This window comes from Brachycentrus maculatus, unplaced genomic scaffold, assembly GCF_059751285.1.
Source record: "Brachycentrus maculatus isolate JH-2025_06_01 unplaced genomic scaffold, ASM5975128v1 h1tg000148l, whole genome shotgun sequence".
Taxonomy (NCBI): domain Eukaryota; kingdom Metazoa; phylum Arthropoda; class Insecta; order Trichoptera; family Brachycentridae; genus Brachycentrus; species Brachycentrus maculatus.
Window position 1 is genome coordinate 715,111 of NW_028280901.1, and position 14,824 is coordinate 729,934.

General features: G+C 27.5%; 1 protein-coding gene across 1 annotated transcript; it reads right to left on the reverse strand.

The window, feature by feature from the left end:
- Window positions 1-3,829: 3,829 nt before the first annotated feature.
- LOC148308779 (CRISP/Allergen/PR-1-like) lies at window positions 3,830-13,512 on the reverse strand. Its single transcript, XM_088261146.1, has 6 exons — window positions 13,360-13,512; window positions 6,629-6,747; window positions 5,477-5,558; window positions 5,222-5,379; window positions 5,035-5,135; window positions 3,830-4,020 (listed from the first exon to the last, which is right to left on the reverse strand). Exons 1-6 carry the CDS (start codon window positions 13,424-13,426, stop codon window positions 3,921-3,923), a joined length of 627 nt encoding a protein of 208 aa, XP_088117272.1. The 5' UTR covers window positions 13,427-13,512; the 3' UTR covers window positions 3,830-3,920.
- Window positions 13,513-14,824: the final 1,312 nt, after the last annotated feature.

Here is a 14,824-nt window from a genome sequence, read left to right on the forward strand (position 1 = left end):
ATCTACAGTACACTTGTTAAAAGGGTGTTTGGTCCAAAACTTTTAAACTATGCTGTAGATAAAAAGGTACATATTACTTTTGTTTTCCGTATTAACTTTTTATTACATTTAATTTGTTTTTGTTTATCTTATTTCAACATATTGATGAGATCTTATTATCTGTCAGGATTTTTTATAAATAATATATAATTAAATATGTACACAACGCCTTTTCTTCACGCATAATTAGACAGATACGCATCGATATTGGAAATTATAATAAGCATACTTCTGTAACCCTTTTCCAGATAAGGTTGTTCTAACAGACCCATTAGTTATTTAAATATCCTATTTTTCCATCGTGCAAACCCATGAATAAAAATCATTTGGTTTTATATGCATCAGAAGGAAGAAGAAAAATATCCACTGTACAATGTTTCGGTGTATGTACATTTATTTTAATTTTTATTTTTAATCAAGGAACGGATATTATTAACCTTTATTTATCTTTCAATTTATGGTACATAATGTATCACTCAATTTTGGGTGCTATGCCAATAAAATAAAATAAAAATTTATGTTACATATACCTGTATCATCGATGATTATTATTATACACGGTAATCAGTAATACAGTTAAAACATTGACTTCTTAAATAAAAGTCCACACACAAAAATAGTACTAAAGGGTGTACTCTCAAATATACAATTCAATACGCTTCCGGCTGCGCGAGAAGCCACACGTATTTATTTTTTAATATAGGTTTGTTGTCGACAACGAAAGTTATACTGGAATGAGCATATAAATAGAATGTTAAATCGCCCTTCAAGGAAACCCTGAAGGACGTAGACCCCCAGGCAGACCTTCAAAACGGTTGAGAGTCAACATCCCAAGAGCGACAGGTGGAGGCACAAACAATTCCTTAGGATCTACAAAAAAAAAAAAAAAAAGAAGAAGAAGAGGTTTATAAAAAAAAATATTTTTAGAATTATTTTCTGCTTTTTACTTTTGATTAACTCTTTTCTTTTCAAAACCATAAATTTATTTTGAAGGAAAACGTTTTTTTTTTCAAAATAAAAACCATGTTTTAAGCAAAAAAATCAATTACGTTTAATGTTACCTGGCTTTAGAGAAAATTATATTTTCGGCTATGGATTATCCCGCCTTAACATGTTTTTTTTAATATGGGGTGTGATAACGATTCGAATGATAATTTATGACTTTACTCACCATTTTTAAAGTGTTATCTCAAGGTTTTTTTTTTATATTTCCCATTGGATTATTCAAGATTATATCACTTTACGCTTGACCAGACGATTATTTTATAAACATTCCCATCAAAATGGAAGGTGATGACGCTCTCTATACTAAAGTACATATTTCAATCCAACTTAAGGTTTTGATAACAGTACAGTGATACATTTTTACTACGGTTAACATTTTTCGAATCCTAGTCAATTTTTTATTTTATTCTCTAAATCATCGAATATTGACAGCCATCAGGGAAGTCATAAAAAATAACATGTCAAAAGTCATATTTTTGATGTGAATTACTTACTCTCAGCATATTTAAAAAAAAAACAGTATTTCTTAATAAAAATTAAAAATCCTATGGGACCAATGGACCCATCTAAATGTGTTTTAATTCTAACATTATACTCACCAAACTAGGGTTAATTGAAAGTAATGAGGAAATTAATATCCCTTTTTTTACTATCATAAAAAACAAATATACCAATTCAATTTGCTTATCATTTATTTGTATTTAGACTAGATAATAAAGGTCAATCATTAAAGAAATAAAATGTAAATAAAAACAGGAAACTGAAGCATAATATTACGAAACCTAATAAGCGTGATATTAGTACAACACGGATTGGTGTAGGTACACATCTTTTTAGGCAATGATGAACCCCTCTTGTTCTTAAAATTGCAATAAGCTTGTAAGAATACAGCCTTGAGACATTAATTTAGGGTTTGATGAGATAGATTTTTCTGATTAACGAAGTATTGATTCACTAATCAATAATTTATATTTGTATTCATAAGCAAAGTTTCCATAAGAGTAAATACTTACATTAATAAATTTGTTCAGCTCAGCAATGCAGCAAGGAGATTTTTCGAGTTTTTATCTTTCATCTTTTTGACAGGGTCCGACAGATCCAATCTTTGTTTGATTCAATATTTTCAGAGTACCTTTTTCAAAGAATAAGTGTTTATTTGTTTTGAAAATATTTAAATAATTTTGTAGGAAATATTTCATGTATATTTTACAGCATTTTTGGTAAGTGATTTTAGTTCACCAAAAAACCAGGTTAATATATTTTTTTAATAAATTTATGAATCATAAAATAGCGCAGATATTTAAAATTTTAATACTCAAGTTTTAAAAGTAAAAAATCAATTTATTTTATTTATTTAATAGTTTTTTTTAAATCTGTTTCCATTTAATATAATTCCATAATAGCTTTATGTTACACATTTTTTTCAAAATTTTCTATTTAGCAAGGCGTTAAACGTATAAATATCGCATTTTACATAGATGAAGAAAAATATGGAATTCTGGGTATTCATAGGGCTTTCAACCCGTCATTGGCCATTTTAAGTGATCACTTTATACACTTGTAACATTCACCATTCTATATATGATTAACAACCACACTCATCATCATGCCGCTTCCCCGCAGGAGCAGGCATAGAGGATAGAACACTACACCACACTGTCTTTTAAACGTTCCTCACCTCTTCCACATTCATCATTATTAATCAGCAGGTAAGCACATGCATGCTTGAAAAATTTAAATGAATCTCTCTTTGCTTGAAAACGCTTTAAAATAAAATGAAATTTTCCTAAACGAAATCATTCAAAAATGACAATTAGGACATTTTATCAGGAGAGCGATGATATGATGGGGGTTTATTTTTTTAAACACATTTAAGTAAGGAAAAAAAAAACAAAAGTTGTTTCATATATTTTATTCAATAAACTATAAACATAACAGTGCTTAAAAATAATTTTGATAATTTATGTGAACAATATATACAAATATGTTAAACGGATATCACACTCTGAAAATTAAAATTAGACCCACATTAAAAATTAAAAAGGCTTTGTCCTATTATTTCACATTTCACGGAGTAAATAAGTTATTATTGATATTAATTTATCTTTCAGGAGACTGTTTCAATTTTTTAAGGTGGTTTCAAATGCGGTTCATTCATTTTCAAAGTATGACAAATATTTTGGAAAAAACGAACCTTACTAATTATTTATTAACAAACATTTTGATAAATCAAAACTTGCAAAATAAAGTTTAGTCGTATTTATTATATTATACTCTAGTTTTGGCAGTCTACGTTCACTGTATTAAAATAAATATTTAATGAAATTTAACGGCCAATAAAGCAATATTTTTTGTATTTATGGTATACTTTGGTTTTATTTTAAACCTTTCCGGGAGTACGAAAACTGATGACCGACTTTCTCTGGGGGTGGGTTCTTTTAACATGAAAAAAAAATTGTTTTCGTTAAATCGATGTATTATGTTAAAATATTTTTACTAAAGCACTTATTCGAAATATTTTTCAGTTATGACAAAATTACACACAAATATCCACAGATGTCATTGCTATACAAGTAACATCATACTAACTGACAGACGGACTTCGACGTTCATTAACGTCCATACTCCTTTAAGGAAAATTCACACTGACGTTCATTTACGTCCATACTCCCGGACTGGTTAAATTAATCATTTAATAATCAAGTCGTTTAATTCATTAATTACATTAACATAAAAGTTAAACTTGTAACAAAAGTATAAAAGTGACACCTGTCCCGGAGAAGTGTTTTTATTTTTTTTTTTGGTATTCTCAGAACAAATTGTTTCAGCTTTTGCTAATTCAACCGGAACTAAGAAGAATGTAACCGCTAAGTTACTCAACATGAGCTTCCGTACAATGTTCCACATTGATCTTTACAGCACAGCTCTTCACATCCTGCTCCTTTTTCGTAAACGAATTCTCCCTTGTAGTTGCCACTGAAAACAGACAAATACATACATATTATATTCATTTAGATATCATTTTATCTTATTTTAGTCTTTTATGAGCTAAATTCAAATCCATTTGTGTATCATTTGTCAAGTAAAAAATCTAGTGAAGACAAAAAAACGATTTAAAGTTAAACTTATAATGTTACATAAGTACACAAATAAAATCACTTTTATTATATATTTTTAAATACTACTTTACTTGACATATAATAATTCACATATTGGATTTTTAATTTTTTTATGGTTTACTGCCATTTTTTATGTTTTTTTTTTGTTTTTATTTCATTTTTCATGTTTTTTGAAAGAATGACCCTCAAAACCTCTACTTTTAGAGGATTGTCGACATAAAGAGTAAGAATACAGAAGGTTGATGTGAAAAATGCAAAGATGACAAACACTCACAATTAAAAATTATAATCAGTTTTCTTGTGATGGGAATCAAACCCTAGACGCCAGTTTCATAGTGAAGCATCTACACAACTAATCTACAAATCCTGTTAAGTATTTTAAATACGTTATTTTATATTTTAAATTTTACATTAAATTTAATGTACAACTTTTGAAATATGAGTAATAAAGTAGTAAAAAAATAATTAAAATATAGAATATAGATAAAGAATTATAGAGTATAGAATATTGATTAATATATACATTGATCATTCAAACCAGGCAGCGACATATTACGAGCCCTGAAAATATCCAGGATTCCATATGCTGAAATCAAAAAATTCTTCATTCCCTAAGATATATAATAAAATCTAAGATAACAAACCCATACGAGTATAAATCCAGAATTTATAATATAAAATTTCAACAGCAATAAAAAGAAATCAACCACAAATTAACTTAATCCTCTTTAATAGTATTATAAAAAAATATATACACACACTAAATATATTTACAAAGTATGTATTTGGTAAGTTTTTTTTCTTCGTTTTATCAGTAAATTTATTTATATCCAAGTAAAATAAATATAATTTGTTATTCTCCGATACTTACGCTGGACCATAATCACAAACATAGAGCTTATTGTTGAAACCATTATCTCCCTTGTAGTAAGTAACTCCGCACCCTACGTACATTGTGTCAGCCCAAACCAACTGAAAACAGATTCATCATGAAAATATATAAAAGACACATTCATAAGCGCTTATTGAAAACAAAAATGGCAGGGACATATTATTACCTGAGTATAATGTCCACTGCTAAGATCACCAGACATTTTCTCGTATTTATATCCCTTGTGCTCATCAAACCACGACTTGATAGCAGCCTTCCAATCAAATTCTGCGTTACCTCCTTGCGAAAAGGACATGTAGATATTCTCACCGACAGCGAAACGTGCTTTAAATCAAAGGAAACAAAAAATGTACGCTAACACAATTAACACATATAAATGTAAAAAATATATACTGTTGTACTCTTATATGTTTGTAATTACCATCTTTCCTTGAAGGGTTGTGTTTGAACTCCATGTTGTCTGCCCAATTTTGTGCTATCCCTTGTAAATAACTGTCCCACACCTAAACATAAATAATGATGAAATATTTTAAATGTTTTTTTCCGCTTTCGGTACGAAATACTTAGAACAGGGTCTGCAAACTCAGCGGAAACATTACAGTAGTTTGACCACGAGTCAACCAGCAGGTGAGTCTACTGTCGTGTTCTGACGTCAAGCATTAAGAATTAAATACTGAAATCAATTACTTAGAATTATTTACGTTCGTAATTCATTATTGAATTCTTCAGAATTCCCTTAATTTTTTACTGATTTCAGTAAACACTCATTGTCTGGTATTATTTTTTTATAATTTATTTTATTTTATTAATTGTTATTGAATTCCTTTTCTTACAAATAAAACACCGAGTTACATAGTTCTACATTTCTTTAATAAAGTATTTTATTTTTATTTTTATTTTTTTTTTAAGAAAGCCGCGAGTTACATAGTTCTATATTTCTTTAAGTATTTTATTTTTTAACAATAATTATAAATCTTTAACCAATTAATTTGATTTATTGGTAAGTCATTTTTGCTTGTACAGGCCACATATAAACTTTTTTATTTAATTGATAAAACAAACGTAAAAATACTTCGTATCTAACATCATGTGTAAATAACTTTTAAGTGGAGAAACCCAGATTTGTGAACAAGAATTTGGAGGCACCCAAAATATTGGTCATATAAAAAAAACTACACTTAATTAAGCTTTTGAAAAAATCATAATTGTATAACATCTAATATATGGTATAATAATGCAAATTCAACAATTAATTTTTCCACATAAATCTTATTTGACCAGCAACCGGGTTTTGTCGTAACTGACATCATCAGACCAGTCTGATAATGTTGCTAGTCAAATATTGGCTGCTGTTCAAATATCGATTGCTGGTCAAATAAAATTCATGTGGAAAAAAAATACATAGTTGTTACTTTATTCTATAAAATGCAGTTCCAACAAGAAATATCAGTACAAAACCTTAACTCATTGAGATAATTTTTGGTTTTATTTTTTTTTAAATGATACAAAGTGATTATTGTTGTATGTACGTGGGTTTATTTTTTTATCTACATAAAAATGAGATAATTCTTACAATTTTCTGCATGTTGGATGCCTTTGGTTGACCGTGTAAGGAACCGTTAGCGACCATTGTCCTAAGTTCATTGTGATGATCAATTATGGTTCTTATGTCATCACAAGTCACTCCATTTGCTGAAAAAATACATTTTGTTCATTATATATTTTTTTTGTCCGCCTCCGTAGTGTAATGGTCAGCACGCACGACTACCGTTCTGAAGGTCCCGGGTTCGATTCCCAAGGGGGGTAAAATAAATATAAGTGATTTTTTTCACTGTCATATTTATTCAATATTACCCTGGACTGGTACCTGAAGCGGAGGGCTGATCACCTTTCCTTCATGTGTAAACGATCAAGATAACACTGCGTTTATATGACGCAGTGCCCTGTGCACCATTGGGGTGCGGATAAGGGTTTTATTATTTATTATATATTTTATTTACTTTTCTATTGAATTCATCCGGATATTCTCTTATATTGTTTCTGAGTGATATATTTTGGGTTTATATTTTATTTTAATAATAACCGAAGAAATATAAATCCTTTTGCAAACAAAAAAAATAATACAATATTAAATTTACTACGAACAATACACTAGAGATTTTCAAATATAAAATATGAAAAATATTTTTTATGTCTTATGTACATTTATTCCAAATACATCAATTCCACCCACTCCATGATTCGTTTATAAAAGTATTCACAATAAATAATCATTTTAATGCTAAAAGACAGTTTTAGAAAAATCTACATAAAACTTATATAAACAATATGTAACTCTTTCAGAAAATCAAATATTTTTTAACTTTATCAAATGTTTGTTTTTATCAATGATAAATAACAATAAACATACTTGTATTGTTTTTTGTCAATCTCTAAAAAGACAAATTGTATTTTATATGTCGATATAATATTCACGTACGATAAAACAAAACTTAATACACTAATTACTATACACTAATAAATTATATTTTCACTTATTGAATTGGCAGTCGCTTTGTGGTATCTACCCATTTTTTAACTTAACTTGATAAATACCACTTTTTTATTCTATTTTACGTCCAATACGTGTTTGTACTCAACATCGATTTCGAACACCACACACGAAATTTAGTCTTAATTTGAAAGTTTTTCCGTTTGGATGGTAAATAAATTTCATTACTTTAAAAACAATTCTTGTTCTTCAAAGTATTTAAATAAACCGTTATTTTCCTAATATATCCAAATCAAGGATAGATTTTAAGTCCACGTAGTTTTATTTAAATTCGTTTTGTGGAAATCTTTTTGAGAAACTTCTAAAAATGTCCTCGAAATGCTAAACCAATATCACAAAAAATAATATAATGCGCGAACCAAGAACTTGTCTTTGATTTTAACATATTTAGCCGCTAATTTAATATGGAGCTCAGTAAAACAAACACCACTCAATCAATAATGCAAATTTAGAGTTGGGTGTGAATGTCTCCTTGAAATACGAATTAGGTTAAGGTAAATTGGTACGTCACAGTTTAATAAAGAGGACTAACTTTTCATTGATCAGATTGCTTTCAATTCATGACATACTGAATTTTAATTTAATTAAATCTGAGTAGAGTCTTGGTCCGGTAGTAGTGTCATGGACTTTGAGTCCATTGGGCGTTTTTCGTTCCCCAGTACCGATTTTGTTAAACACAAACTTACTCAAAACATTTTCAGAAATTAAAATAACATTTTTGCAAATGGAAATAAAACACCCGCCTTAAAGTATTTCCGGTACCATTGATGGACATTCGGTATGATTTTATCAATAAAAAAATCGAATAATATTTTATAAAGACTGCGAGACATCGCTTATTCTTTATATAATAATACAATGCGTTTACCAAATCAATTATTTCATTTATTTGTTCGGCAGTAATTTTATGGCAATATATCTATCATTTCTTAAAATATTACTTAATAAAAACCAATTTTTCAAAAAACCTATTGTGACATGTGTTTCGAAGCATTCAGCAACATAATAAATAATTGATATGACGCAGAATGCATCGAAATACGCGTCCCAACAGATAATAAAAATCGGTATTTATTAAGTAAATTTAAATAAAAAACAAATCGATGATTATTCATATGTATTAAAGGTATTATTTATATGAGTAAGAGGCAATTGCTAATCGGAGATAAAATGTGACCAAAAAAGGGATTCGTTCAAGTTACTCCGGAAATAAATTGAACAGAGATTTCTTGTGTTATATTTACAGTATTTTACGTATTGAAGTACAATTAAAAATATTTTTTATAAATATTTAATTACTTTAATCAACGAGTCATCCAGGCGATAACATAATGATACAGTAATTATATCTGTCAATAACAATTATTTTACGAACACGTTTCATGCTGCATTGAGTTGTAAAAGGTGTAAATGTCTTATTAAAAAGCTATAAATATCCAACAAAGTAGGTAAGATTATGAGATATTCACCGGAGATACAGTTAATAGTAGGTAAGGTAGGTTTGATTAACATGACAATGGCACGCACACGTTAATACGTAGGTAATGTGGATTGATACGGTTGATTAGATTTGCATAAAAGCAAATCGTGACAATAGATCGTACTCGATTTAATATCTTAGTGAGAATTATGATAGGCATAAATATTCTTTACAAAACTTTGAGTGTTTCCAAATACTTTTTCACAAATCTGGACTATCTCCAACTAGGAGTTATTTCTAAATAATTTTTTAAAAAATCCTGATTGGAGATAATCCAGATTTGTGAACAAGTATTCCAATACACTCAAAATATTGTTAATAAATTAACTGGTAAAATTATAAGCTATTAATAAAAATGAAAAGGGTATTTATTGTCTAGTGTTTTTCGATTATGTGAATATAATCCAGGATTCGGACCTCACATACAAATAAAAATGTTTCTTCTTAATAAAAAGCTCCTCATATCTCATCATAGATATCTTCAGTGAAATTCTACTTGATTCAAACAGATGGTTTTAAAATGGATCAATAAAATTAGAACTTCCAAAAAATTGAGTAGTGTGGTTGTCAATCATGGGTAGAGTTGGTGAATGATGCACGTGTGTAAAGTGATCACTTAAACCAACTTATGACGGTCGTAAGCCCCGTAAATGCCCAGACATCCTATTCTTCTCCAACTATGTTGAGATGTCAAACAAAATATATAAACATTCTTGCCCAATTCATGGGAAAAAATACAAATATTTTTAAAAATATGTTAATATTTTTATCATGTAGCAAATTCATTTTATGGTAATGTGTTTTTTTTTTAATAAATATACATATTTAATATCTCGGTATAATAAGAGCGGGTTCAGTATGTATATTCCCAATCCATTTAATACCATTTTCCTATTGTCGCCACCCACAATACGTACCATTTCCGTAACACGACTTTCAATCATTAAAAGAAGTCGTAGCTTTGGATGAATATAAAAATATTTGGTAAATATTATTTTGTGGACGGAAACGTGATTATTATGCTTATTGCCTTTTCGCGCTTTCTAAATGATATTATGTATCTATTATAATATTCGAGGCATATAAAAAATATGGTGAAAGGTATTTTCAGTATATTTCATTATTGACTATGACTTTTCATGAATTCGGGAAATACTCATTTCAGGAAAATAATAAATGAAACGATTGGAATAAAAAAAAATATTTCTTTTCAACACAAAATAATTCAAAAACAAAAACACTTTTATTTTTATTAAAACGACCGGTTCCAAAGCAAATAGCCTAAACATAAAAAAGAAAAATCACTAAGTTAGGACTTCAGACATTGATTATAAACTTTGATTCAAACATTGAGATAAAATTTTGAAGCGTCGGCTAAAACAAACGTCTTAAAACAGTTTTCTAGTTAAAAGAGATAAGTTATTTGTCATGAATTCATATTTTATTTCCATTTTATCCAAATCTAAATTATATTCCAAGTCTATAAACACTCCTTAACAATTTACAAGTTATTTTATTTAAATAAACGTTAAAAAAAATGATTAAAAAAAATTAAGTTTTCTTTCGGCCTGGAACGTATTAACGTATTTTCCATTGATTTGTATGGGAAAAAATATTATATTATAATAAATATTATAAAAAATAAAAATTAAAAAAAATATATATTTACATATATATATATATATATATATATATATATATATATATATATATATATATATATATATATATATATATATATATATATATATATATATATATATATATATATATATATATATATATATATATATATATATATATATATATATATATATATGTATATATATATTGTATTGTTAGATATATTGGAAACATGGTTTCATAATTTAATAAATATATATATATATATATATATATATATATATATATATATATATATATATATATATATATATATATATATATATATATATATATATATATATATATATATATATATATATATATATATATATATATATATATATATATATATATATATATATATATTATATATATATATATATATATTTAAATATATTTATTAAATTATGAAACCATGTTTCCAATATATCTAACAATACAAAAAAAAATCAACGCTTCAAACGTCAGACTGAATTCAATTCAAGTTAAAATCGTTATGATAATATAGACATGTATTCAATTTGAGGCCAGTGTGCAGTGACAAAATGATTTAACCACTGTAATACGACAGCTCGAATGGCAAAATGAGTAATTTTTCAAATAAAACTACTCTTTTACTCTCGTCTAATCAATAAAATCTAAAAAAATCAATTCGTATTTTTTTGTAAAGTAAAACCCATATTAGCAAAAAATGTATTTTCTTGCTTGGTGATTACTTTTTATGCGTTTTTCACTGTTTCGTGTTTTGAATTTTTAATGTAATCACGCCAATAAAAAAATTGTATTTTCAATTAAGAAAATGTAAATACTTCAAATTCACAATAACAAAAAAAAACTTAAATGCATTGTTTACGGTAAATATTTTTACGCTGAGTTATATACGATAGGAATATATTTCATTTTTAATCAAGCAAACATTTTGCATTTTAAAACCCATATCAGCGAAATTGATTTCTTGATTAGTGACATTATTTTAGGCATTTTTTACTATTTTAATTTCTTGTATGGCTAATTTGGTCACCAAATATTTTCATCAAATCATTGTTAATATCATGATTCACGATTACAAAGAAAATGAGAACGCATTGTTTACGGTTAAATAATATTATGCTGAGTTTTACACGATCAGAATAAATATATATTTTGATCAAATGTTGAAAACTAAGTAAGTAGATAAATTAATTATTACATCATACAAATATAGCCATGATATTAGATTCAAATGTACTTGTAACCGAATTTATGATATGTATTGTTTAGGTAGTATTGTATTTTACGTCATTTGATTTTAATTTTGCATTTGGTAGCGAAATAATAAGGCCATTTTCAATTCGTACATGGATCATTATAAAAATTGCATGTTGACCATACGTGTATTACATTTATGTATCAGAGTAATATTGAATAGTTTTTATAGTGCTTCCTCTAGTGTAGAATTCGTAAAAAGGTATTATATATCAACGTCTATAACTAGGTGCTTAGTAAATAAATAAAAATAGCACCTACTTAGATAATAATTCTTTACCCCAAATATGAACATAGGTACCTAAATTTATTTTTATAAACTTGTTTACTAACCGATAAAATAATTTCACATAATATTACTACTATTATTACGAAAAAAGTCTACTCAATAAAATCTAGATATATTTAGTTAAGGAAAAATGTATTTGTGGGATAGTTTTTTTACAATTTGTTTTAGTATATTTGAAACCTTTTTTTGATGGGAAAAGAGTTTACAGGAAGGATGCAGAATCCACATGAAAATATTTTTTTGAAATGTCATTCAGGTGTAAAGTTGCAACCTTTGTTAAATGACCGTATAATGTTTTAAACGTAGTAATAGCAGGTTTTTTTAACTCGCTTCATGTCAAGCTTTTTACTTTAAAAAATGTATTCAAATATCATTTGGAAATTCATTACAATGTCATATTTAATCATTTTGACGAATTATATAAATAAAGATAGTAATTAAGTAAGCGCAAACATTGTTTCGTCTAATTGATTTTGAAAATTAAAAAAATATATATCGATGAAAAAAGGTGTCGGAACGACGTTCTACCGCGTTACATGAGAAAAACCCTGACTAATAGTATAATTTTGTCCGCCTCCTTAGTGTAATGGTCAGCAGCTCTGCTACCGTTCTGGAGGTTCCAGGATCGATTCCCAGGGGAGACAAATGAATATAAGTGATTTATTTACTGTAATATTTATTCAATATTACCCTGGACTGGTATCAGAAGCGGAGGGCTGATCACCTTTCCTTCATGTGTAAACGATCAATATAACTGTGCGTTTATATGACGCAGTGCCCTATGCACAATTGGGGTGCGGATAAAGGTTTTATTATTAATAGTTTAAACATTTTTATAAATGTAATCATTAATCAATTAATTAAATATACACATAAAGTTATTCAAATTACACATATCTTAGTCTAATTTTTTAAATTCAAATCATCTCAATACGACATACATATTAATTATAAAATATTTTTCCAAAAAGGATATTTAAATCTATATTATTTTATTAACAAAGAAAATTCTTTAAAAATGTGCTTAAATTTAATTGATCGTATTTTTACGATTACAAATTTAAAATTACTCACCAATCATCTGCAGGTTTGCAGATACCACGAGACTCAGAGCCACCAGCAATACAGAGAAGATCTCCATTGTTCAATAGCTTTTTTATCTCTGTAAACACAACTTTGTATTTCAGAATAGTAACTGATCACGGCGTGGGTTTACAAAAAACGTATGTCGGTATTCAGGTGGTGCGGCGTATTTATAGGAGCGATTGAAATATTACGATGTATGTACTAGTACTACGCGCGTAAAAATAATAATAATTGTTTTCATTGGGAAATTCAACGAGGCGATATATAGGCCAGAGATGACGAACCTTTGAGTACCGAAAAAAATATTTATCAATATAATAATATGTCGTGTGCCCATGACATGGGAATAAAAAAAAAGCATCAAATGTTTTTGTAACTTTAGATTTTTAATATAAAAAAATCATTTATGCATCGAAAAAAAATAACTTAGTACTTTTTAATGGCAAAATAAAAAATAAAAATAAAAAAATCGTCTCAAATAAAAAAATTACCTTAAAACTTAATTATTAGTTAGAATTTTGTTGTTGGATGCTGGAAGCTAATTTTTTCATATCGGGTTCATAGCTGGTAGCTTTTAATAGAATACTAGCAGTAGTACTTACGAAGAAAATACACATGGCTTTTTAAATGTTTTGAATTTTTTGAATACTATCGCATTCATTTTTTTTGTAGGATCATATTATCTTTTTCTCTTCATTCGCGTGTCATGCAATATCGTTTCGCATCGTCAAAAAAAATTTTTTTTGGCACTCAGGCTCAAAAAGTTTTGCCATCCCTGGTATAGGCAGTCGTATAATTCTGCGGTAGGCATGTTTTCTTCACATTGTAAAAATGTTTGATCAGCACACAGGAAACACATTGATATGCATTCTTTCTGGGTAAAGGTAATTAGTGTATTGTTTCTCGTTTTATTAATCATCACAAATAAAACCCTTGTGCGTAACATGTTTGTACGCCGAAATTGCGAGAATTTCTAATGTGACACCTTTGATAGACCTTGCAGATATTTCATTAATATCTGTTGTTTTAAATATTACATTTCATTACATCGTAATATTGAAATTCGCATCTACGTTATTTGAACTTTGTGATTTTTAATTTATTATTTTTTTATTGATAAAACGAATCTTGTACACTATATTATACTATTGACATAACCTTACCTAACCAACGTATGTGTATAAATAAAAATGTATATGTTGGTTTGTTTAAAAATTTAAAATATCGCTCACTCCTTTCAAGAACGTCATAAATAAAAAATCGTAAATTTTCAGTTGTGCATGTTTTCGGAATGCCCAGAAAATGTACTTTATCCCAGCAAAAGCGGCATATTTTTAACTAAATATTTACCCGCTACAGGGCAGAAAGTGTTGTTTTTGCATTTTGAAGAAAATGTATTGTTTAATTATTTTTTTCAAATACTAAATATTTTTCAAATGGAGAAAAAACCTTC

Excerpts from the sequence above, each read along its gene's own strand:
- LOC148308779 (XM_088261146.1), bottom strand. The coding sequence starts at position 13,426 with ATGGAGATCTTCTCTGTATTGCTGGTGGCTCTGAGTCTCGTGGTATCT. Across the intron at positions 6,748-13,359 it reads TGCAAACCTGCAGATGATTG|CAAATGGAGTGACTTGTGAT; the intron begins GTGAGTAATTTT and ends GTATTTTTTCAG. Across the intron at positions 4,021-5,034 it reads GTTTGTGATTATGGTCCAGC|TGGCAACTACAAGGGAGAAT; the intron begins GTAAGTATCGGA and ends GTCTGTTTTCAG.